This window comes from Hypomesus nipponensis, chromosome 8 (genome assembly GCF_054491055.1).
Source record: "Hypomesus nipponensis isolate SF chromosome 8, ASM5449105v1, whole genome shotgun sequence".
Taxonomy (NCBI): domain Eukaryota; kingdom Metazoa; phylum Chordata; class Actinopteri; order Osmeriformes; family Osmeridae; genus Hypomesus; species Hypomesus nipponensis.
In genome coordinates this window covers 16,085,991-16,105,452 of record NC_140368.1, presented here as the reverse complement: position 1 = coordinate 16,105,452, position 19,462 = coordinate 16,085,991, and the positions used below count along the sequence as shown (strand labels likewise).

At 40.9% G+C, this 19,462-nt stretch overlaps 1 protein-coding gene across 2 annotated transcripts in view; it reads left to right on the top strand.

The window, feature by feature from the left end:
• The window catches only part of LOC146275317 (piezo-type mechanosensitive ion channel component 2-like), a 172,250-nt gene that overhangs the window by 9,417 nt on the left and 143,371 nt on the right, over positions 1 to 19,462 (top strand). Inside the window, exon 4 of one of the 2 annotated variants that reach the window (XM_084702443.1) lies at positions 5,124 to 5,166. In XM_084702443.1, the coding sequence (XP_084558569.1) occupies positions 5,124 to 5,166 (43 nt within the window). Of the gene's footprint in view, positions 1 to 5,123; positions 5,167 to 15,574; positions 15,793 to 19,462 lie in introns of those variants that run through there. The other variant, XM_084702444.1, reaches the window with a different exon arrangement.

The window sequence follows — 19,462 nt, the reverse complement described above, 5'->3', positions numbered from 1 at the left end:
TCATGTGACAGAAAAGTTGTCGAACGCATACAAATTCAAATTGGATCATTAATCAAGACTGCAGTAGACCAAGTGGTGCCCTTGCAAGACAAGGGAATATGTTAAACATATGTTGGTCTGCTGCAGGCACAAACTCTGTAAACCCTGTACATGTGCATGTTACAGTGTTAAAATTATTACTAGAATGTAACACACAAAAGAAGAAACAAAAGCATATCAAACATGACATTTAAAGCTGTTTAGAACCTTATTTTCAAGAACACAACTTTTAATGATAATTTCAGAGTCTTCCTCTGTCCACCTTCCTCTTCAACTGTTGAGACCACCTCTCCAGAGGTGTGTCATCAAGGTGTGATTGTCATTTCATGCAAATCAACAACTGTCCCAGACGAGTGTCTGGGTGACCAGTGACAAAGGGGCTGCCAAAACAGCCCTACAAATGCATCCACATTCTGTGTTTGATATGATGCTAGTTATGGAGTTAATGCGAGCGCGCAATGCCTTTATTTGAGTGCATAATAGTTTTTGGAGCATAAACAAAATATGTAAAATAAACAGCCATTTTTCAATTGGTAAAACCTTGTCTAGTGAAGGTGATGTATTTTTGTCTCATGATTTTTCAGCCCCACCCTTACATTTCTTAGCATGGTTTTCCAAATTAATTATAAACATTTAAAACTGAAAGCATGCAGCCAAGGAGCTCTCCACCTTTATTACTCATTTAAAAACTATTTGCTATAATGCATAGATAATGTTTAACAGTAAAATATAAATTTAGTTTGCACCTAACATATTTGAGTGTGCTAAAATGAGCAACAACGTCAGCTAGTTTGAGGTGTATGCATAGGCTAACTATAAGTTAGCAGCACATTTCCCGTATTTAACAATAATTAAACATGGATTTACCTGAAAGTGATGCACGGGCATCATCTCGCAGTTTATTTATTTTTCTGCCCCTGACTCCTGTTGTCTTTTTGAGGCCATTTTCGAAAAGTTTACCAAGCCTACTGTCAAAGTTCGTCAGGCCACTGAGATAGGAAAGGCAGCTTGGAAAGTTGAGTGTGTATTTGTTTTTTTGTGTGTGTGTGTGGGGGGGGGGGGTGGCACCATCGTAAAGTTTTTTGAGCAATTAAATATATATCTTGTTTTGCCTGTTTTGTGATATACATGCTTAAAAGGTGTGTAATATTTATATAGGCCTACTGAAATAATATCGGCATTATAATTATAATAACTATGATGATTTTTCAGTTGGCAATTTTTTGGTGCCCCCTCTGGACTTGGTGCCCTACACACAGCGCGTAGTGCGCGTTATGGGAGCGGCAGCACTGTCTGGAGAGTCTGGGGAGAGCTGGAGAGTCTGAGGAGGTCTGGAGGGTCTGGGGATTCTGGGAAGGGCTGGAGGATCTGGGGAGGTCTGGCAGGTCTGGAGGGTCTCTGGGAAGGGCTGGAGAGTCTGGGGAGGGCTTGATGGTCTGAAGAGTCTGGGGTGGGCTGGAAGGGCTGGGGAGTCTGGGGAGGTCTGGAGGGGCTGGGGAGGGCTGGAGAGTCTGGGAAGGTCTGGAGGGTATGGAGAGTCTGGGGAGGGCTGGAGGGTATGGAGAGGATTGGGAGATCTGGAGAGTCTAAGGAGTTCTGGAGGATCTAGAGGGGTCTCATTTATAAAGCTTGCGTACGCACAAAACGGGGCTGAAAATGTGCGTACGCCACTTTCCACGCAAAGGTTGTGATTTATAAAAAACAGACTTGACGGGAGAATGTGCGGTCCTCCACGCAAACTCTGACCCTCCAGTAGGCCTACATACATTTTGGAAACAGTTGGAATTGGCGACACAGATGACCGTATTGTAGTCAGACTGCAGAAAGGGAATGTGGGAAGAACAATTACTCGTAATATTTATATATTTTGTTTTCCTCACACATTTTTTTCACTAAATGTCATCATTATAATGACAATTTAATCCAGCAGTATTATTTGAGCTCGTACTGAGTGATGATTGTTCCATAAACACCTTGTACAATCTAACTCAAATTTTAAATCAAATTTCAGTGCTGTCTCACCATCATATTGTCCACTACCGGAGTGCAGGAGGGGGAGATGCCCGACTGCATGGAATACAGGATAACATCACATATCCTACCTTTAAATAACTGCAGAACACAGTGTATAACTAAATATATGTATTTAATACTGTGCATATATAATCATACGTCAAAAACTGGAAATACAATTGTTAAGCTTCCGCGCAATTGCTACACTCTACGTCCTCGTTATCAGTCCAGACTTTAATAGATTACTGTTCATAACAAAACGCTTTTGTTTTCAAATTGTATCTCGACTTGCGGTATCACTGGCACAGTTGACGCGACTCGCACAGTTTTTTTAATTGGTGATCTACCTGCCACCAGAGTTTTCGGGCTCCACCAATAGGCTAACAGTGTCTGAGAAGTTATCATGCGCCATGATTCACCGTAAAGAGCAATCGCATGCCAGGGTCATGATGAGATACTAGATTAGCATTCATGAGGTGTTTTGCATTGACTATTTATGGTTAAAAATGGGCGTGTTCAGGGCGGGGTACAATGCTGATTCACGTACGCACACTTGTGGGTACTCTGTGATTTATAAAGGGAACATTGCGTACAGGTGTGCGTACGCATGGTTTTCTAAATCAGATTTTTTGTGTGCGTACGCCATTTTAGGCTTGAGGGCATACGTAGACTTTTAGTAAGAAACCTACGCACAGTTTTATAAATGAGACCCCTGGAGAGTCTGGGGAGGTTTGGAGGGTCTGGGGAGGTCTGGAGGGTCTAAAGAGGTCTGGGGAAATCTGGAGGGTCTGGGGAGACCTGGAGGGTCTGGGGAGGTCTGTAGGGTCTGGAGAGGTCTGGAAAGTATTGGGAGGTCTAAGAAGGTCATGGGGTTCTGGGGTCTGGGGTAGAGGGACAGAATCAGAGTCTGTGCTCTGAATGGTCTGGGTGTGTAGTAGTAATGGGAATAATTAATCGACAATCGATTATCGATCATTAAGAATTTAGTCTATGACATTATTTGTTCATCGATAAAACGAATGCGTGTTCCGTTGCATAGTGTGAGTCTTGAAGGAATGCAATGGATTTCGCTATGTGGCAGGATTTAAACATTTTACCAAACAAAGCCAATGTTTGGAAAAAAACGCCACAAGGCTACTCAGTTACCGGCGAGTTTCCATGTATTTCAAAAGTAAACATGAAGAGGTCACGGCGAAGTGTAGCGTGAGACCATTTTGACTTAAAAATTACTTTGTTCACTGCCAACACTGCAAAGCTGAGTATAAATACAACTCCTCCACGACTCAAATGATGTACCACTTGAAGAACGTACATCCGACCCTGGTTAGTGGTGGTGCATCCTGCTCTCGGTGTTAGCACTGAGGATCTGCGATGCACAATGAGCAGAGAAAATTACCCAACGGATCTGCAAGTCCATCGAGATGGATATGCTACCCTTAGCCTAAGTATTATTGATGGCGAAGGTTTTTATGAAGCTTTGTTAATTGGCAGAAAAAAAACAAGGGTCAGTTGTGTTTGAGCACCGACTTCTAGCTGTCGGCTCCACTTCTAGGAGTTACAGAAATAGTTGTTCTTCTTGTAATACAGATCTCAATGCGGAAACAGGTTATGTTTTTTCTATTTTCACTGCATTTTGATATAGCCTAAATTCCTACAGAGTCCAAACCACTGATACAAACACACCACACACTGACACACACACACACCTGTGGGGCTAGCCAAACACTCTCCCTCTTCCTCCTCTCCCTGCCATTCAAAATGTTAATGATTAATCAAAAATCGATCGTTAATTCTCCCGACGATCGATTGAGACAATTTAATCGAATGCCCATCCCTAGTGTGTAGGGTTATCAGAGGCTCTGGGGTAGAGGGAGGGAATCAGGATGTGAAATATAGTACATCTGTAGTGGTCACTTTGACAACACTGGCCACATCAGGGATGGGACAGAAGAGGAGAAGAGAATGTGAGAACATATTTTACTTTTTAAACACACATTTGAAGAGAACGGTATTGATTCTGATAGAAGTCCAGTTGCAGTAGGGTAGCTGATATAAGTTGTGGGATCCCAGAACAGAGCCACTTAGTAAGACCTCCCTCCTCCTCCTTTCTGTGCTGATTAATGGGCCTTTGTTTTCTGCACTGAGGCAAGTGTGGGTGCACAAGCATGGGTATGTGTGTGTGTGCATATGTGTGTGTTGGATTTCTCTAGATGCCAGAAACCAGAAGCCCTTTCATCTCTTACCACACGGAAGGCCTGACAGCTTAAATAGAAACTTTGAAACCTTTGTGTATGAGTGTGTGTAGGCGTGTGGGGGATGGGTGTGTGTTTCTGTGTGTGCATGGATGTTTGAATGTGTGTTGTGTTCAGTCAGTAACCTTGATAAGCATCATCTTCCACAGGATGTACAGCCCAACTCTATAAATACATCTAACCTGTAATAATACACAGAGATACACACGCTGGATTTAAAACCCCAATGTGTGTCTTATAATCCTGTAATTTTATGACTCACTACTGAAATCTTTTTCTCTGAGTTGGATTGATGTTAACCTGCTGTTGGTCAACTGGCAGACAAGGCATGTGCTGACTGAAAATAGCAAATCCACAACAGTCCTGATTGTAAACTAAGCAGATCTCTATGCTTGTAAATCCACAGGGGACTGTCAACTGGTCAAAAAAACTGTCTGTACTGAAATATTATTACAGGACTAAGTTATTTAACAGACACATTTAGTTTGAATGACCTAACCTTGTAAAATACAGGCGCAAACTAAAGTTAATGACATAGTTTTAATATTTGGTCTCACAACCACACCTACAATAAGCATACAATATTTTCTTAAACTCTACATTTGAAGACAACAGAATGGATCTTGATATAAACAAGGCCCCAGCGGCACTTGCATTGGCTCCATTTGGGTCATGGCAATCAACCGGTGACCACACTCAATTAAAAGGGAAGGATGTACGATGTTGGACCAAAAGAATCTAGAGTGTGTATCAGTGTGTGGCTGGAGAGCTGGAGGATCCTGGGATGAACGAGCTAATGGAACTGTGTTGTTGTTACAGGTTCAGCATGGGAGAAATCACTGAGACAGCTTGGCCTGGAGAGGTAAGGTCAATATATACTCAAATTGTTGAGTATCATAATGTTTTTTTTACTATGTACACAATTCTAAAAACATGAAGCTCAAGTATGAACAACAAGACTCTAGACTGCTAAACTCTAAGCCAATTCCATTGTTTTTGCTCAATTAGCAATTCAAACAAAAAACAATCACATAATTTAGCATACTTTTGTTCATCTTAAAATCGGCCTTTAAAATGCTGTCTTGTTTACCAATTGGTCTCATTCACTTGTCACCCGTTCAAACTCAATTGACCGATCGCAAAATCCACGCCCCAAAACGGCTTTGACCAATCCTACCTTAGCTACCGGTCACTACGTGAAGCTCCGTCAACATTTCTGTCGTTAAGGCACAAAATGCCATACGGAACATACAAATCCGATAGCAAGTACCCCAGGAGTTTAGAGGGGAGAGTACTTTTCCACTTTCCACAGCCCAAAATCCAGAAAAAAATTGTGTGTTATGGCCCATTCTTAGCTGAATATCTTAAATATTCTGTAAAGTGGAATTGAAAATGAGTTTTAAGTTCATCACACCACAGAAGAATGTGTTGTTAACTACCCATTCAAATTCTAATAAAAAACACAGACAAGTATGTTAAATTAGGCTTTGAAATCGTAAGGAAAAACTGCAGTCTTCTCTGCTTGAGACTAGCTTTGTTAGATGATGCAGTTCAGATTCCACACTGCCTCTTTTGTGACTCACACATTTTTGAAATTCATTTCAGCTTTCAGCTTGTGGGTATTTTCTCATTTCTGTATTTTTAGCAATAAAAAAAAAAACATCTTTCAGCACTCCAACGCATTTTCTACAGGAAATGCACTTTCTATTGGTTTCCTGTTTCTCTTTATTATTCCAACTTCTTAGTTCTCCCGTAGGTTTCTTGTCCTTTAACTACTCCTGCATACTTTCACTGATTCCTACAATTTTGGTATCAAAACATTCAGCTCCTTCAGGAGCTGATTATTGTGGTATTTCTCACTTTTATACTTTTTAAAATATTAAGGTTATTGTGCAAATTATTCTCCTTTTTAAAGTAATGGTAAATCCTTTCAAATCAGTGTTGGATTGCTGTTCCAGCCCCTTTCAAAAAATACCTTTCAGTTGCTTTGAAGCTTCAGCATTGCTGCTTGCAGCTATATTTTAAATTGTTACTCTGTTCTCTACTGTACCCTGCTGCTGTTGCAAACTGCAATTTCCCAACTGTGAGACAAATTAAGGATTATCTTATCCATATGAGTGAATGCAGAATAAATGGAAGTCTATGGAGCTATACCCTTCAAAAAAAAAAAAAAGGATATAATCTTTTGTCGAGTAATTTGAATGTTGCATTCGAAAGAGGAGGCAAAGAAAATACACACTCCTGGGTGTTTGATTTTTAAAAAGTCGCTTTTTTGTTCTAAAAAGCCTTTTAAAATGTCAATGATGTCTTACCTCAATGATGCACTATTATCTGTGTTAGACTCTGTTGCATCACTGAAAAACAAAAATTTGTCCACAAGCAGAACCTCCCCATGGCTGAGAAATAAAAATGTTAGTGAAACGAAAAGAAAATGCCGTGCAGCAGAAAGAAAATGGAGGAAAACAAAGATCACTATTCACTACAATATCTATAAAGATACACTAACCACCTACAACAAAACCATCCGTCTAGCGAGGAGAGAATATTTTTCCAACATTATTACAGAAAATGCCAGAAACTCCAGAGTTCTTTTCTCCACCATTGACCAGCTGCTAAACACTGTCCCTGTCCCCCCGCCATCCTCAGCAGTTAAATGTGAAGAGCTTGCTTTGTTCTTTAAGAACAAAATAACTTTGATCAGAGCTAGTACTAGTAATAGTGGGGTCGAAACTGACATCAGTAGATTCTGCAACATAACCATGAGCACATTTACCCGTATCACACTTAGTGAACTTTCAAAAATTGTCAGCGAATCTAACTCCACAACCTCAGATATTGATCCTATACCCACAACATTCTTTAAGCGAGTGTTTGATAGTGTCCGGTGGTAGAGATTATAAACACATCCCTTAGAACTGGCGTCTTCCCAGATGCCTTCAAAACAGCTGTTGTAAAGCCCCTATTAAAGAAACCCAAATTGGATAAAAGTCTACTTGCAAATTACAGACCAATATCAAACCTTCCATTTATTAGTAAAGTACTGGAAAAAATAGTTTCAGTCCAACTAAATTCTTTTCTTGAAGAAAATAACATTCTGGAAGTCTCGCAGTCAGGTTTCAGGAAATATCACAGTACTGAAACTCACCAAAATAATTTGCGACCTCAGACTAAACTCTGATGCAAATAAAGTCTCTATCCTTATCCTTTTAGATCTCAGTGCAACATTTGATACCATTGATCACAACATCCTAATCAATAGACTGGAAAAGCTTATTGGGTTCACGGATAGTGTATTGAACTGGATGAAATCATATATCACAGGAAGGAAGTTTTACGTTAGTTTAGGAGACCATAGGTCTAAGAAACATGAGAACTGCTACGGGGTTGCTCAAGGAAGCTGCCTAGGTCCATTACTTTTTTCTCTTTATATGTTACCACTCGGTGACATAATCAGAGAACATAACATGAATTTACATAGCTATGCGGACGACACAAAACTATATATATCCACTGAACCCAACGATGCAACGGCCATCAATTCCATTACCAGCTGCCTGTTGCCAATAAACAAATGGATGAATGATAATTTTCTTAAATTAAATGAAGACACAACTGAAGTCCTACTATGTGGCCCAAAATCCAAAAGAGAGATGCTTACTAAGAATCTAGGAAGTTTAACCCCCTGGCTTAAACCAGAGGTGACAAGTCTCGGTGTAATCCTGGACTCAGATTTGAATTTCAACTCCCACATTAATAAAGTGACCAAAACTGCTTTCTTTCACCTGAGGAATATAGCAAAGGTACGACCATTCATAAACCAAAATGATGCAGAGAAGCTAATTCATGCTTTTATATCCAGCCGGCTGGACTACTGTAACGCACTTTTCGCTGGTCTTCCCCCAAAAAACACTGAAAGACTACAGCTCATTCAAAATTCTGCAGCTAGATTATTAACCAAAACTAAAAGGAGAGAACACATTAGTCCTGTCCTAGCAACTTTACACTGGCTCTCTGTTTCCTTCAGAATTGACTTTAAGGTCCTTTTCCTCAAATACTCTACACAAACAACGACCTAGCTACATTGCTAACTCTCTTATAAACTACACACCAGCTAGAACACTGCGATCATCTAATGCAGGCCTATTAGAGGTCGCCGGAAGCAGCCATAAGAAGATTGGTGATGCTGCCTTTGCCAATTACGCCCCAAAACTATGGAACAAATTACCCATAAATATCAGAGAAGCAAATACGCTAGACATTTTTTAAAGACAGCTTAAAACCTACCTTTTTACCAAAGCATTTAACTCATTTTTATCTCAGAAGGGGCCTTACAACTGGTAGTAGTTATATTATTGTTTTCATAGATTTTCTTTGTATTCCCGCAAAGATTGCGGCTTGTGTTTGACTTCCACTATTGCTTATGTGTTACATTTTATCCATTTTGTTGAGTTATTGTATTTTGTTATTCTGTTGTTTATTATTATTATTATAATTTCACTTTATTTTAGTTTTTTATTTAATTTAAATTTTAATTGAGAAACCACAAAGACTGTGCAAGAGTGCATGTGTTTTGTTACATGTTTGGAAACTGCAAGTGCAGCTCGGATCTAAGACGGATTCGAGAGACCGCAGATAGAGTGCGGCTTGTCTGGGTTGTTATATGTGAGGAAACTGCAAGTGGCAGCTCGGATCTAAGACGGATTCGAGAGACCGCAGATAAAGTGCAGCTTCTCTGGTTTGTTATATGTTTGGAAACGGCACGAGGCAGCTCGGATCCAAGACGGATTCAAGAGACCGCAGATAGAGTGCGGCTTGTCTGGGTTGTGATGAACATTACAGAAAGACATAAATGATAATTAATTTCTTTAAAAGTAACTGCTATTCCGAATCCGATTATCTGAATATGGAGGTTTGTAATTTTTTTAATCAATCCAGTAGCCTAATTGTTTCAAAAACAGCGTAAAGCGATGTCTGTTCTGGAAGCAGAAGAGCTCATTGCCACAGGCAGCAGTGCTCGCTGCTCGCTTGGGAATCAGCAGAGAGCCCGGGCAGATAAACAATGGGCTGATGTCTGGGTTTTTGGTTTTTATGTTTCTAGTCTATTGTAGAAAGACCTTCAAATAGGGTTTGTCATTAAAAAACCTTCACCAATGATTTAAACATCGAGAAATATTGTCGCTATGTATGCGTTATTATGCTATGATTTTACTGGTCTGGCCCACTAGAGATCAAAGTGGCCCCTTAACTAAAATGAGTGTAAAGGCCGATTTATACTTCTGCGTTTTTACGCACACGCACACGGGGAACACCTTCTCCTTCAAGAAACGCCCTCTGTGCGCCTCCTGATTTTCCTGACTATCCGTCTGTCCGTGCGTCTTTTTACGGATACCCCTTGGCTATGATTGGTCCGTATTGCGTCAGGGGTGGGGGGCGGGGTTGCCGTGACCAACAAGAGAACAGAATCCTTTGACCGCCATTGTTGTACGTTTTTACAACTCTTATTTCAGCTAAACAGTACATGTAAATCAGCATCTGAATTAAAATGTGACGAGAAATGGACAGTGTAGTTGCTGAAAATGTGCTTATTTTATTGATGAAATGGTTCATTTGTAAATTTGCTCTGACTTTTCGATAAACTAGCTAGCATCGCAGTGCAGCGTCATCTACTGTTCTGGCTGTGAATTGCTTTCAGCACGCAGAGCCGTCGGAGTAGTATAAATTCAACCAGTCCGTCCGACTCCGTCCGACTCCGTGCGTGCGTCTGTCCGTTAACGGAGACGCAGAAGTATAAATCGGCCTTAACACCCCTGCTCTAGAGAGATGGGTTGTGAGTATAGCTTAGTGGATTGGCAAAAGTAAATTGTTTCCTATTTTGACACTTGGTTGTGTCAATGCAATATTTATGATACATTCACCATACTGTATTACTATATGGTAACAGTCTTTATTCATAGATGCCATCTACGTCACTACCAAATAGAAAGCCGCCATATTCACGACCGGTCTCGCCCAGTATGGCCGCCCACACTGCGCATTTGAATGAGAGAGAGAGACAGAGACATCTGGAGAAAATTTTAATTTTAGGCTCCGATCCTCATTTGTTATCCTCATTTTTCTTTTGTCCCTTATTATCTGCCCCAGGCTTGCCCCAATTTGCTTTCCATGATATATACATTTATCTTGTGCACAACCCCTCCCCATACAGTGGGAATAGCTTGAAGGCTTTCAAGAGTAGGCTACGGATTATCAATAAGATGTAGCTGGATGGGTGAAAGGCGTGAAAGCAAGGATTTATATAATATACTGTATATATATAAAACTGTCAGAATAAAATACATTAAAATAAGCCAAATCAATGAAATGACATGAAAGTTTCTTGAGTGTTTAAAGTGCGTTGTTTGCAAATATCGCAAGTCATAGTTCAGTATGTGAGTGTCTGTGTATGCGTGTGTGTAGTGGGGCTGTATTCGTTATGTAGTGGGGGGGGGGAGTAGCTTGTGAGGGAGCTGTTCCCCAGCCTGACGGCCTGCGGGTAGAAACTGCTTGTTAGTCTCTTTGTTCTGGATTTCAGACTCCTGTAGCATCTGCCTGATGGCAGCAGCGAGAAGAGTCTGTGCTGGGGGTGTGTTCTGTCCTTGATGATATTGTGGGCTCTCCTGGTGACGCTAGTGGAGTAAATGTCCTGTAGTGAGGAGAAGGTTGTTCCTGAGATGAACTGTGCTGTTTTGATCCCACGCTGGAGTGCCTTCCTGCCCTGGGCAGTGCAGTATCCATACCACACTATGATTGATGTGGTAAAGATGCTCTCGACCGTGCCTCTGTAAAAGTTGCTGAGAATTTTGGTTGGCATGCCAAATTTCCTCAACCTTCTCAGGAAGTACAGACAAGTAACATGAGAAGACAGACAGGTAACATGAGAAGACAGCAGGGTAACATGAGAGCGACTTAGTTGACTAAGTCCAACATTCATTGTGGACTTGGCATTGTTGCCAAGTGGACATCAGTCTCCACTGACGGACAACAGGGAGTTCTTGGTCCCTTCCTGTCCATCTACCCAGTTGTCCTGTGATGCTGCACCGATCAAAAGCCCCCAGCCCTGTGGCCACCACTACTTAAACTGACATTCACCAACTCCGAGCACAAGTTCAACTTTGGATTTCTGTGTTTCAACATCCATTTGCACTTTTCTTTTTTCTAAGGTATGTATGACTATGTCTGAGGGGATCCCTCACAGAATTGCTCCTCCTAAAATCCTCCTTAAATTTAAATTTGAGTTTTCTTGGTAGTTTTTCCTTGTCTTCCTTGAGGGTTTAGGGTGGTTGAGGGACAGTTCTAAGGGCGTGTGCGGAGCCCTATGTGACTTTGCTTGTAAAAAAGTCTGTACAAATAAAATGTAATTAGATGATTTCATTTGATAAGAAGACAGAGTAACATGAGAGGACAGACAGATAACATGAGAGGACAGACAGGTAACATGAGAGGACAGACAGGTAACGTGAGAAGACGTGTCTCTTGCTGACTAACTTAACAGCCCATTCGACCAGCCTGGAGTGAGAGGCCCGTGGTGTCGTTTTAGTTTAGTTTCAGTGTGTGTGTGTGCGTATGTGTGCGTGTCTTTGTGTTTCTGTGGTACTGTTCCTTTCAACAGCTGGTACTCATTATAAATGGGGCCAATCTTTCTCTCCTCTCTGATGAACACTCACATACCTGTAATTAGCCTGGCTGGGTACACCATTTGTGTGTTTCTGTCTGTGTCTCTGTTCTTGACTGGAGGATAGAGGAAGCTGCAGTTTAAATGATGTGTCATCATTGTGATGAGGACAGACTGTGACTCAAAACTGTCTTTTCACGAAACAGTATTCATTCCTTAGTAGACTCTTCTTCAAAGGATGATCTACTGTCTTCACCAGTGTGTGTGCGAATGCATGCATGAATGTATGTGTGTGCATTCATGTAACGTGTTTGTGTGTGTGCATGTATGGCCAAGTGCATGGTTCATTGCCCCAGAGGTAGCAGGAACCAACTCAGGGATGGAACTGAAGGGATGGCCAGCATGATAATGATGATATCAGCAATCATTATCACTATCATTATCACCATCATCATTATCACCATCATTATTATCACCACTATTATTTATATAACAATCATCATTACCACCATCATCATCACCATGATCACCATCATTACCACCATCATCATAATCACATTCATCAATATCACCATTTTAATTGGTACCATTATCATTGGCACCATTATCAGCATCATTCTCTTGATCTATTTTCTCTTCTTGACATGTTACAAGGCTGGTGTGACCAGGTGTCACCAGTCTTGAATCTGAGTCAAGCTCAAAGCAGTATGTTGGTTTCGCTCTTGCCATCCACAAACCAGTTGTCAGGTGCTCCTCTTCTGGGTTAGATTCCAGAGTCCTGGATCCAGCAGCTCTCTCAGATTAGAAAACATGTAGAAGAAGCTTTCTGAAATGCTCTGTGTGGGAGTGTTTGAGTGTGTGTTTGTGTGTGAATGTACTCTAGTGTGTGTGTTTATGTATGTATTCATAGCTTTAAATTAGTGGTGGGCATAGATTAATTTTTTTAATCTAGATTAATCTCACTGTAATCTTGGAATTAATCTAGATTAAAATGGCTCATTTGAATTCCGCCTAAGGCATTCAGAAAGAGTGCTACCCAAATAATGACTAAAAGTATGTCTTTGAGAACAGGTTTTTCAAGCCAGGTGGTGCATTAGACCAGGGGCTCATCTCCTGTTTCCAAAATGCATCACAAACTGCTTGAGAAAGCTGTTCTACTATGATAATTGGTGATGAAAATAACTTATGTTCAATAAGATGTACTTGTGTTTACTAACTGTTTATTCAGTTAAACACAAATTTTGAGTTTGACGACGACTCTTCCCCTGTGCTACATCAGTGCTTGGCCCAACATCTTCCGCATTAGCTAAGGGATGCTTTGCGTTTAGGTGGTATTTGAGACTGGAAGAACTCCTACAGTAAACTAATTCTGCATTGCACAAGGTCCAAACAACCTTAGTCTTGTCGAGGTTTCCATTGGGAAGCTTCTTAAAAATACATTTTCCCTGAAGCAAACCAGGCGGCTTCATAGCTGCATCCATGTTAGCACATCACATTTAATGTGGTAATTTCATACACAAGGCATAGCCTACACACAGGTTTGAAGATTAATTCTCGCCCCCTACAGTGCAATTCAGCTAGGTATACATCCGCGCTAAAATATCAAGGTGAAAGTCATCATAGCTTGCGTAGTATAGACCCAGCTCCCAACCCAACTTTGAGAACAGTTTAACGTCTATATTTTTTTTATCGCCCGATAAGAATCTCACGTTATTGCAGCGCGTTAACGCCGATAACGGCCCACCACTAGGTTAAATGTAGCAAAGTATCTTCCCAATGTGCTGAAATGTGTCGTTTTCCTCCGCTGGCGTCTGGATGAGTCAGAGCAAACACAGAGCTAAATGAATCAGCCGGCGGCGACCATTAGACAGGAAACAGCCTAGATAAACAGATCCAGACTTGGAGTGGCCTCACACTGACACACACACTCACACATACACACACCTTCATCCATACCATCCATATCCTCTGCTCTTTCCACACATCTCTCTGGCTCCTCTGAGACGCCCCCCCCACCCCTCTGCCTAGTTAAAAACGATATGCTCTGTTTGTTTGTCAGTTCCGTTGGCCTTTACCCTGCTTGACTGTTTGGCAGCAGTTAGAATACCTGCTGTAATAAAATCCACACAAGCAGGTATCTGACATTTGATTCCCAGTCGTCATAGTGTAATACTGCAATACTGAGTTAGTGTCAAGCTGCTGTACCGAATCAGTCAAACTGCTCTAAGCCACTCAAATGTAATTTATCTAGCAATTTTACAAGCAATGTAACAGGAGGCTTCACAGACGCCTACAGATCAGCCAACAAGAGTAAAAATGGAGGAAACGTTGGGAGGAGCATTTCAGTGAGGGATCCCCTCCTCCAGATACACTGGAGGAGTGGACACTGTACTTTGTTCAGTTTGTTTAGTTACCTTTTATTGTCCCCCTTAGGAGCAATATGTTTGTTAAAATACAAACTTTTAAAAAGAAAACTACCTTTTCTATTTCAATTTAGCAAATTTAAAGCACATGGAACAAACTAAAATGTGAATCTATTTGACTTAACTAAGAGAACCCTATACAAAGATCCTAAATGGAAGGTCTGAAGTAAATCATGAAGGGGGTGAGATGTGTCAGATTTAATGTTTTGTTTCTTAATCACCAAAATAAATCTGACAACCCAGGCAATTTCTCACCCAGTACTTTGCTGAGTCATTCAAACTGCTGTACAGAGTCATTCATACTGCTATACTGAGTCATACTGCTGTACTGAGTCATACTGCTTTACTAAGTCATTTATACTGCTGTATGGAGTAGGGGTGCAAAACCGAACCGAAAAAAAACTAACCGTTCAACACACTGCCCACGGTTTGGTTTACATGTAATCGCGTTTTTTTGGACATCCAAGAAAAAGGTTAAAAAAATGTTAACACAATCCAACACCCACAGAGCAGTGTTGCCAAATTAGCGGCGTTCTCGCTATATCTGGCAATCTTTCCAAACCCTCCTAGCGACTTTTATGTTGTTGGAGACTTGCTGGTGTTTTAGAGACTCTGACATGAAAGCACAGATCGCAGTACTGTCCTCAACGAGCAGCGGGTGCTGCCGTGAGCTCCTCCGCCGTCCCAAAGCACTCACAGGCATTCAGTCTCACTGTAGACCAATTTTTGTTTGCGTGCGCATCCCGAATGTTTACAATGTGGTTGCAGAAAACCGGGAAATGTTAGCATTTATAATGGCAAAAGGACCACACGGATAATACAAATAGTTAGATTTGAAAAGACCAAAAAGGTCAAGGAAGACAGCCTTTAAGAGAGAAAGTGCCAATGTATCTGTCACATCAGAATTTTGATTTGGGTCACGAAAGTCTCGAAATTTGAATGAGAATGTCGCCCGGTAGTAGGGGTAGGCAATATGGCCAAAATCTTCTATCACGGTATGAGTAATTTTATATCACGGTTACGGTATATATCACAGTATAGTAGTTGTTCTGTAAATTCAATTAAGAAACGGCACAAAATAACTATACCGTACTTCATCATCGCACTCGATTATTTATTACAAACAAAAACAACTGCCTCACATGAGACAACACGAGTTAAAAACAAAAGACTCAAAAAAGTTACGAGTACAAGCGTTACGATGGGCTGATGCGCAGTCATGCCATCCGTCTGGTGACCTACTCACAGCTCAATGCAGATCCGTAATACCCTCTGACGAAAATTTCGAAATGATTGAAAGCGATCAGTTTTACTATCCATATAACTTGGGTTTCGGTGTATCAACCTCGTTAAAGCTCGGTCGATACGTGAAAGCCTCAGTTTGATATTTCCCGGCATGACCTCACTCTCAGTGGTAAGTAGTTAGCCTTCACTAGTCATCCTAGATCAAGAATGCTAGCAACGCCACCAGTGTAATTTAAAAACAATAATTTTACAGCACGAGAAATAACTTGATACAGTATAGTTCTCTAAAGTCACTGTTGTAATTGTCATGGCCAAGTATGCAGACTTGGGTTTACGTACTCGCAACATCGATCAAAATACAACTTGTATACAAAATACAAAACTGTCTAATAGACATACACGTTGACATGTGAAAAAAAGTTTCATTATATTACTCAGTCACTGCTACTAATCTGTCAATATGATAGGGAGTTCCAGCCGGGCTAGCTAGTTACCACAGAACAAAGTTACGTAATGTGACTAGACAGAATTTGAAAGTACAAGCACCAACAACTTAGGCATCCTTGCGCTACGCATCGTTTTTTTTATTAACATCTCTGTACAAATACAGCTATGTATCATACAGGACTGGGTAAGCAGCCAACGAAAGCTAGAAATGTTCACCATGGTTGCTACGTTACAAGAAACAAGAAAACACTCCGATTGGCCATCGCTAGCGAAAATCGCTCCTCATTTGCATAAAGTTGAGAAAAGCTAAACTCGGTCACGTCGCTACCCACAATGCACCACGCAAGCGATTCGCCTGGCTCCATAGAAAATGAGGGGAAAACATGTTGTCGCTCGCATCGCGTCGCTGCAGTTGTGAACGCACTGTTAGGCGGCAGCCAGTCTCTTGTCTTGGCCGCTTCCTGTCACAAAGTTCATAATTTTACAGTTCGGTCAATTCTACATCAAAAGTTTTACACCAAAAAAGTCAAGCAGGGCATCATTTAAGAGATATGGGAATTCTGTTTTTAGCCAGCTGGTTCGATTATTTTGTGATTTGTGTAAAACTGGCAATCTGAGTGAGACTGTGTCTCACGGCGTTATACTGTTTTGACGTTAGCCTCAGAGTCAGACTCGGGTCGCTCACTGGCACAATGTTGTATTTTACTACACCAAAAACTTCAGTGAGGACTGCCTTTTGTAAATACAAGCTTGCTGAAAATCTCAGATTTCTTTAACCGAGCCTGTTTGATTCGTCATTTGCCTGCCTGAGAAAGCGACCTCCGTTAGCCAGGCTAGTTTTGCCTGATCACTTGGTCAGGCTATTTAAAGGTATCAGGGTCAAGTGACTTTTGTGCATGGACAAGTGAAACGTAAATTACTTATCCAAAAGACAAGTGCCTCAAAAAGTTTGTCAAGCCCTGCAATCCAGTGGCCAGAGATATATGATGACCTGATCGACACTCCAAGTGTATTATATCCGGGAGAAGTTCGTTCTTTTGCAACCGACATGCGCATTTGAGCCTGCTTGACAGTCGTGTGACGTAGGGTGAAAACTGATCTAAAGCCTCGCGCAGCACCACTACTTTCCTTACTGAGGCAACACTGCTGGAGAGAGTCAAATCATACGAAGCCAGGCATGTGTAAAGTATGCTAACTAGGGCTATTCCGGAACCTTTTTTATTGGATACGGCAGTTTGTCACTACGGAAAATGATTTGCCTAAATGAAAAAAATAAATTACTGTTTGTGTAGTGTTCAGTGTGGTTATATGTCTTGTTAGTCTTCATCCCCCATTGAAGTTTCACAAAAATCTTGTGTTTGCATTTTCAATGCGTTTTGAGGTGATTTTTCAGGTTAAGACAGAGGGGGAGGCACTTCAAGTGACACTTGCGCTTGTGCTGGTTGAATAGGCTATCTATTAGCCTCACTTCCCTCAGGGGAAAAAATGTCAGACAACAGACAACAAAATGTGCTTAACTTTTTCAAATAAGTCCCACAAGTATCCTGTGCTGTTTACATGGTCAAGGTCACATTTTTTGGTTAATTTAATCGATGGATAATTGCTGCTTGTAAAAACGATTGTTGCAGTGTTTATTTTTAACATTTCACACCCATGCAGTGCATGTTCTGAAATTAAAATATACATTGCCTTGATGTACAAGCAGGTTTTTTTTTGTCAGAGAAGCTATGTAGGCAGGGTATTTTATTTTTTTGTTCAATGTATCTTTATTGAGCTTTTCAAACACAAAGACAGTACACACTCATAACACTGCGACAGGCAAACAAACACACAACACCACAAAAAAAAACAAGGGAGAAAAAAAAGAGAAGAAAAGGTCCAGAGTGGTTAGTTACCTATAAAGTAAATGAAATACATAACATCTTATTCAGAGCCAAGGTGCATTGTCGTCTGTTCTACATATACAATGAATGGACGCCATGCCACATCAAATTTCCCCATTGATCCATTTATAGTGTATCTAATATTTTCAATCTTCAAAAAACATGACATCACTGATCCATCTGCCAAAGGAAGAGGGGTGGTCACTCTTCCAATTTAAAAGAATGAGTCGCCGTGCTAAAAGAGGGGAATAGGCTATACTATTTAATTGTGGCTTCTGCAGAGGGAGATCGTCTGCCGGTACACCAAAAAGTCCAACGAAAGGACAAGGATCAATAGTTAATCCCGAGATTGCCAAGTATACCTCAAATATTGAGGACCAGAATGCTGTTTGACAAGATTAGAACAAGACCAAAATGTGTGATAAAGAGTGGCAGGGGCTTGCTTACACCTGTCACAGATAGGGTTAACTCCCGGGATGATTTTGGACAGTTTAACCTTGGACATATGAAGCCTATGTACAATCGTAAACTGAATAAGACTGTGCCTTGCACAAATAGAGGAGTGAATTTCTGAACTATGTTAGACCATTGATCTTCAGAAATATCTGCATCCATATCCTCCTCTCAGTTCTCTTTTATCATTGACATTGAGGAACCTTCCAATTCAAATATATTGTGTACAGCTTTGATACAGCTCCCTTCACCTCATGTGGGGTTTCAATGATTGAATCAAGCGGTGACTTTGATGGAGGTGATAGAAATTGAGTAAAGCAATTCTGTACGAAATGTCTGACTTGTAAATATCTGAAAAAATGGTGTGCTGGTAAAAAGAATTCCTGTTTAGCCTGATCAAATGACATGAAAATTGCATCTTTGTATAACATCTAAATATTCACCACTCTGTTTCTAAGCAAACAAGTAAATGTATTATCTTTGAGAGAGGGTGGGAATAGGTGGTTGGCTGTAATAGGAGAATAAACTGACAGAGACTAGCCCATAACATTTCCGAAACTGAGACCAGATTTGTAAAGAGTGGCACACTACAGGATTCCGACAGGTCTGAAGTGAATGTAAGGGAATGGAGGGTATTTCTCTTTAGGGATGTCAAAGTTAATAACGCGTTAACGCAATCTCACTTTAACGCAACAACACTGGGAATCGCCTGTCGTCACATGACTTCAACTGCCGACGGTAGCTGAATGATGGAGAGAGGGCTTTTAGATGGGAAGTTCCATTTCAAGAAGTTGCGAGACGGCTCGGTTGACAAAACTAAGGCTGTGTGTACTGATTGTCAGGCTGAGTTTAGTTATCACTGGAGTACTTCCAGCCTAAACTATTGCATACAATCAAAGCACACAGCTAGCAGCAGCGTTAGCACTGTAGCAGTAGCAGCAGCAGTGTTCGTTCCTGTAACAAATGGCAGACAACACTCGCAAAAGAAGCGAGCAGCTGACTGAGTTCAACAAAATAAAAAATGTCTTGTTCAATATTCCTCCTGGAAGGATGTCA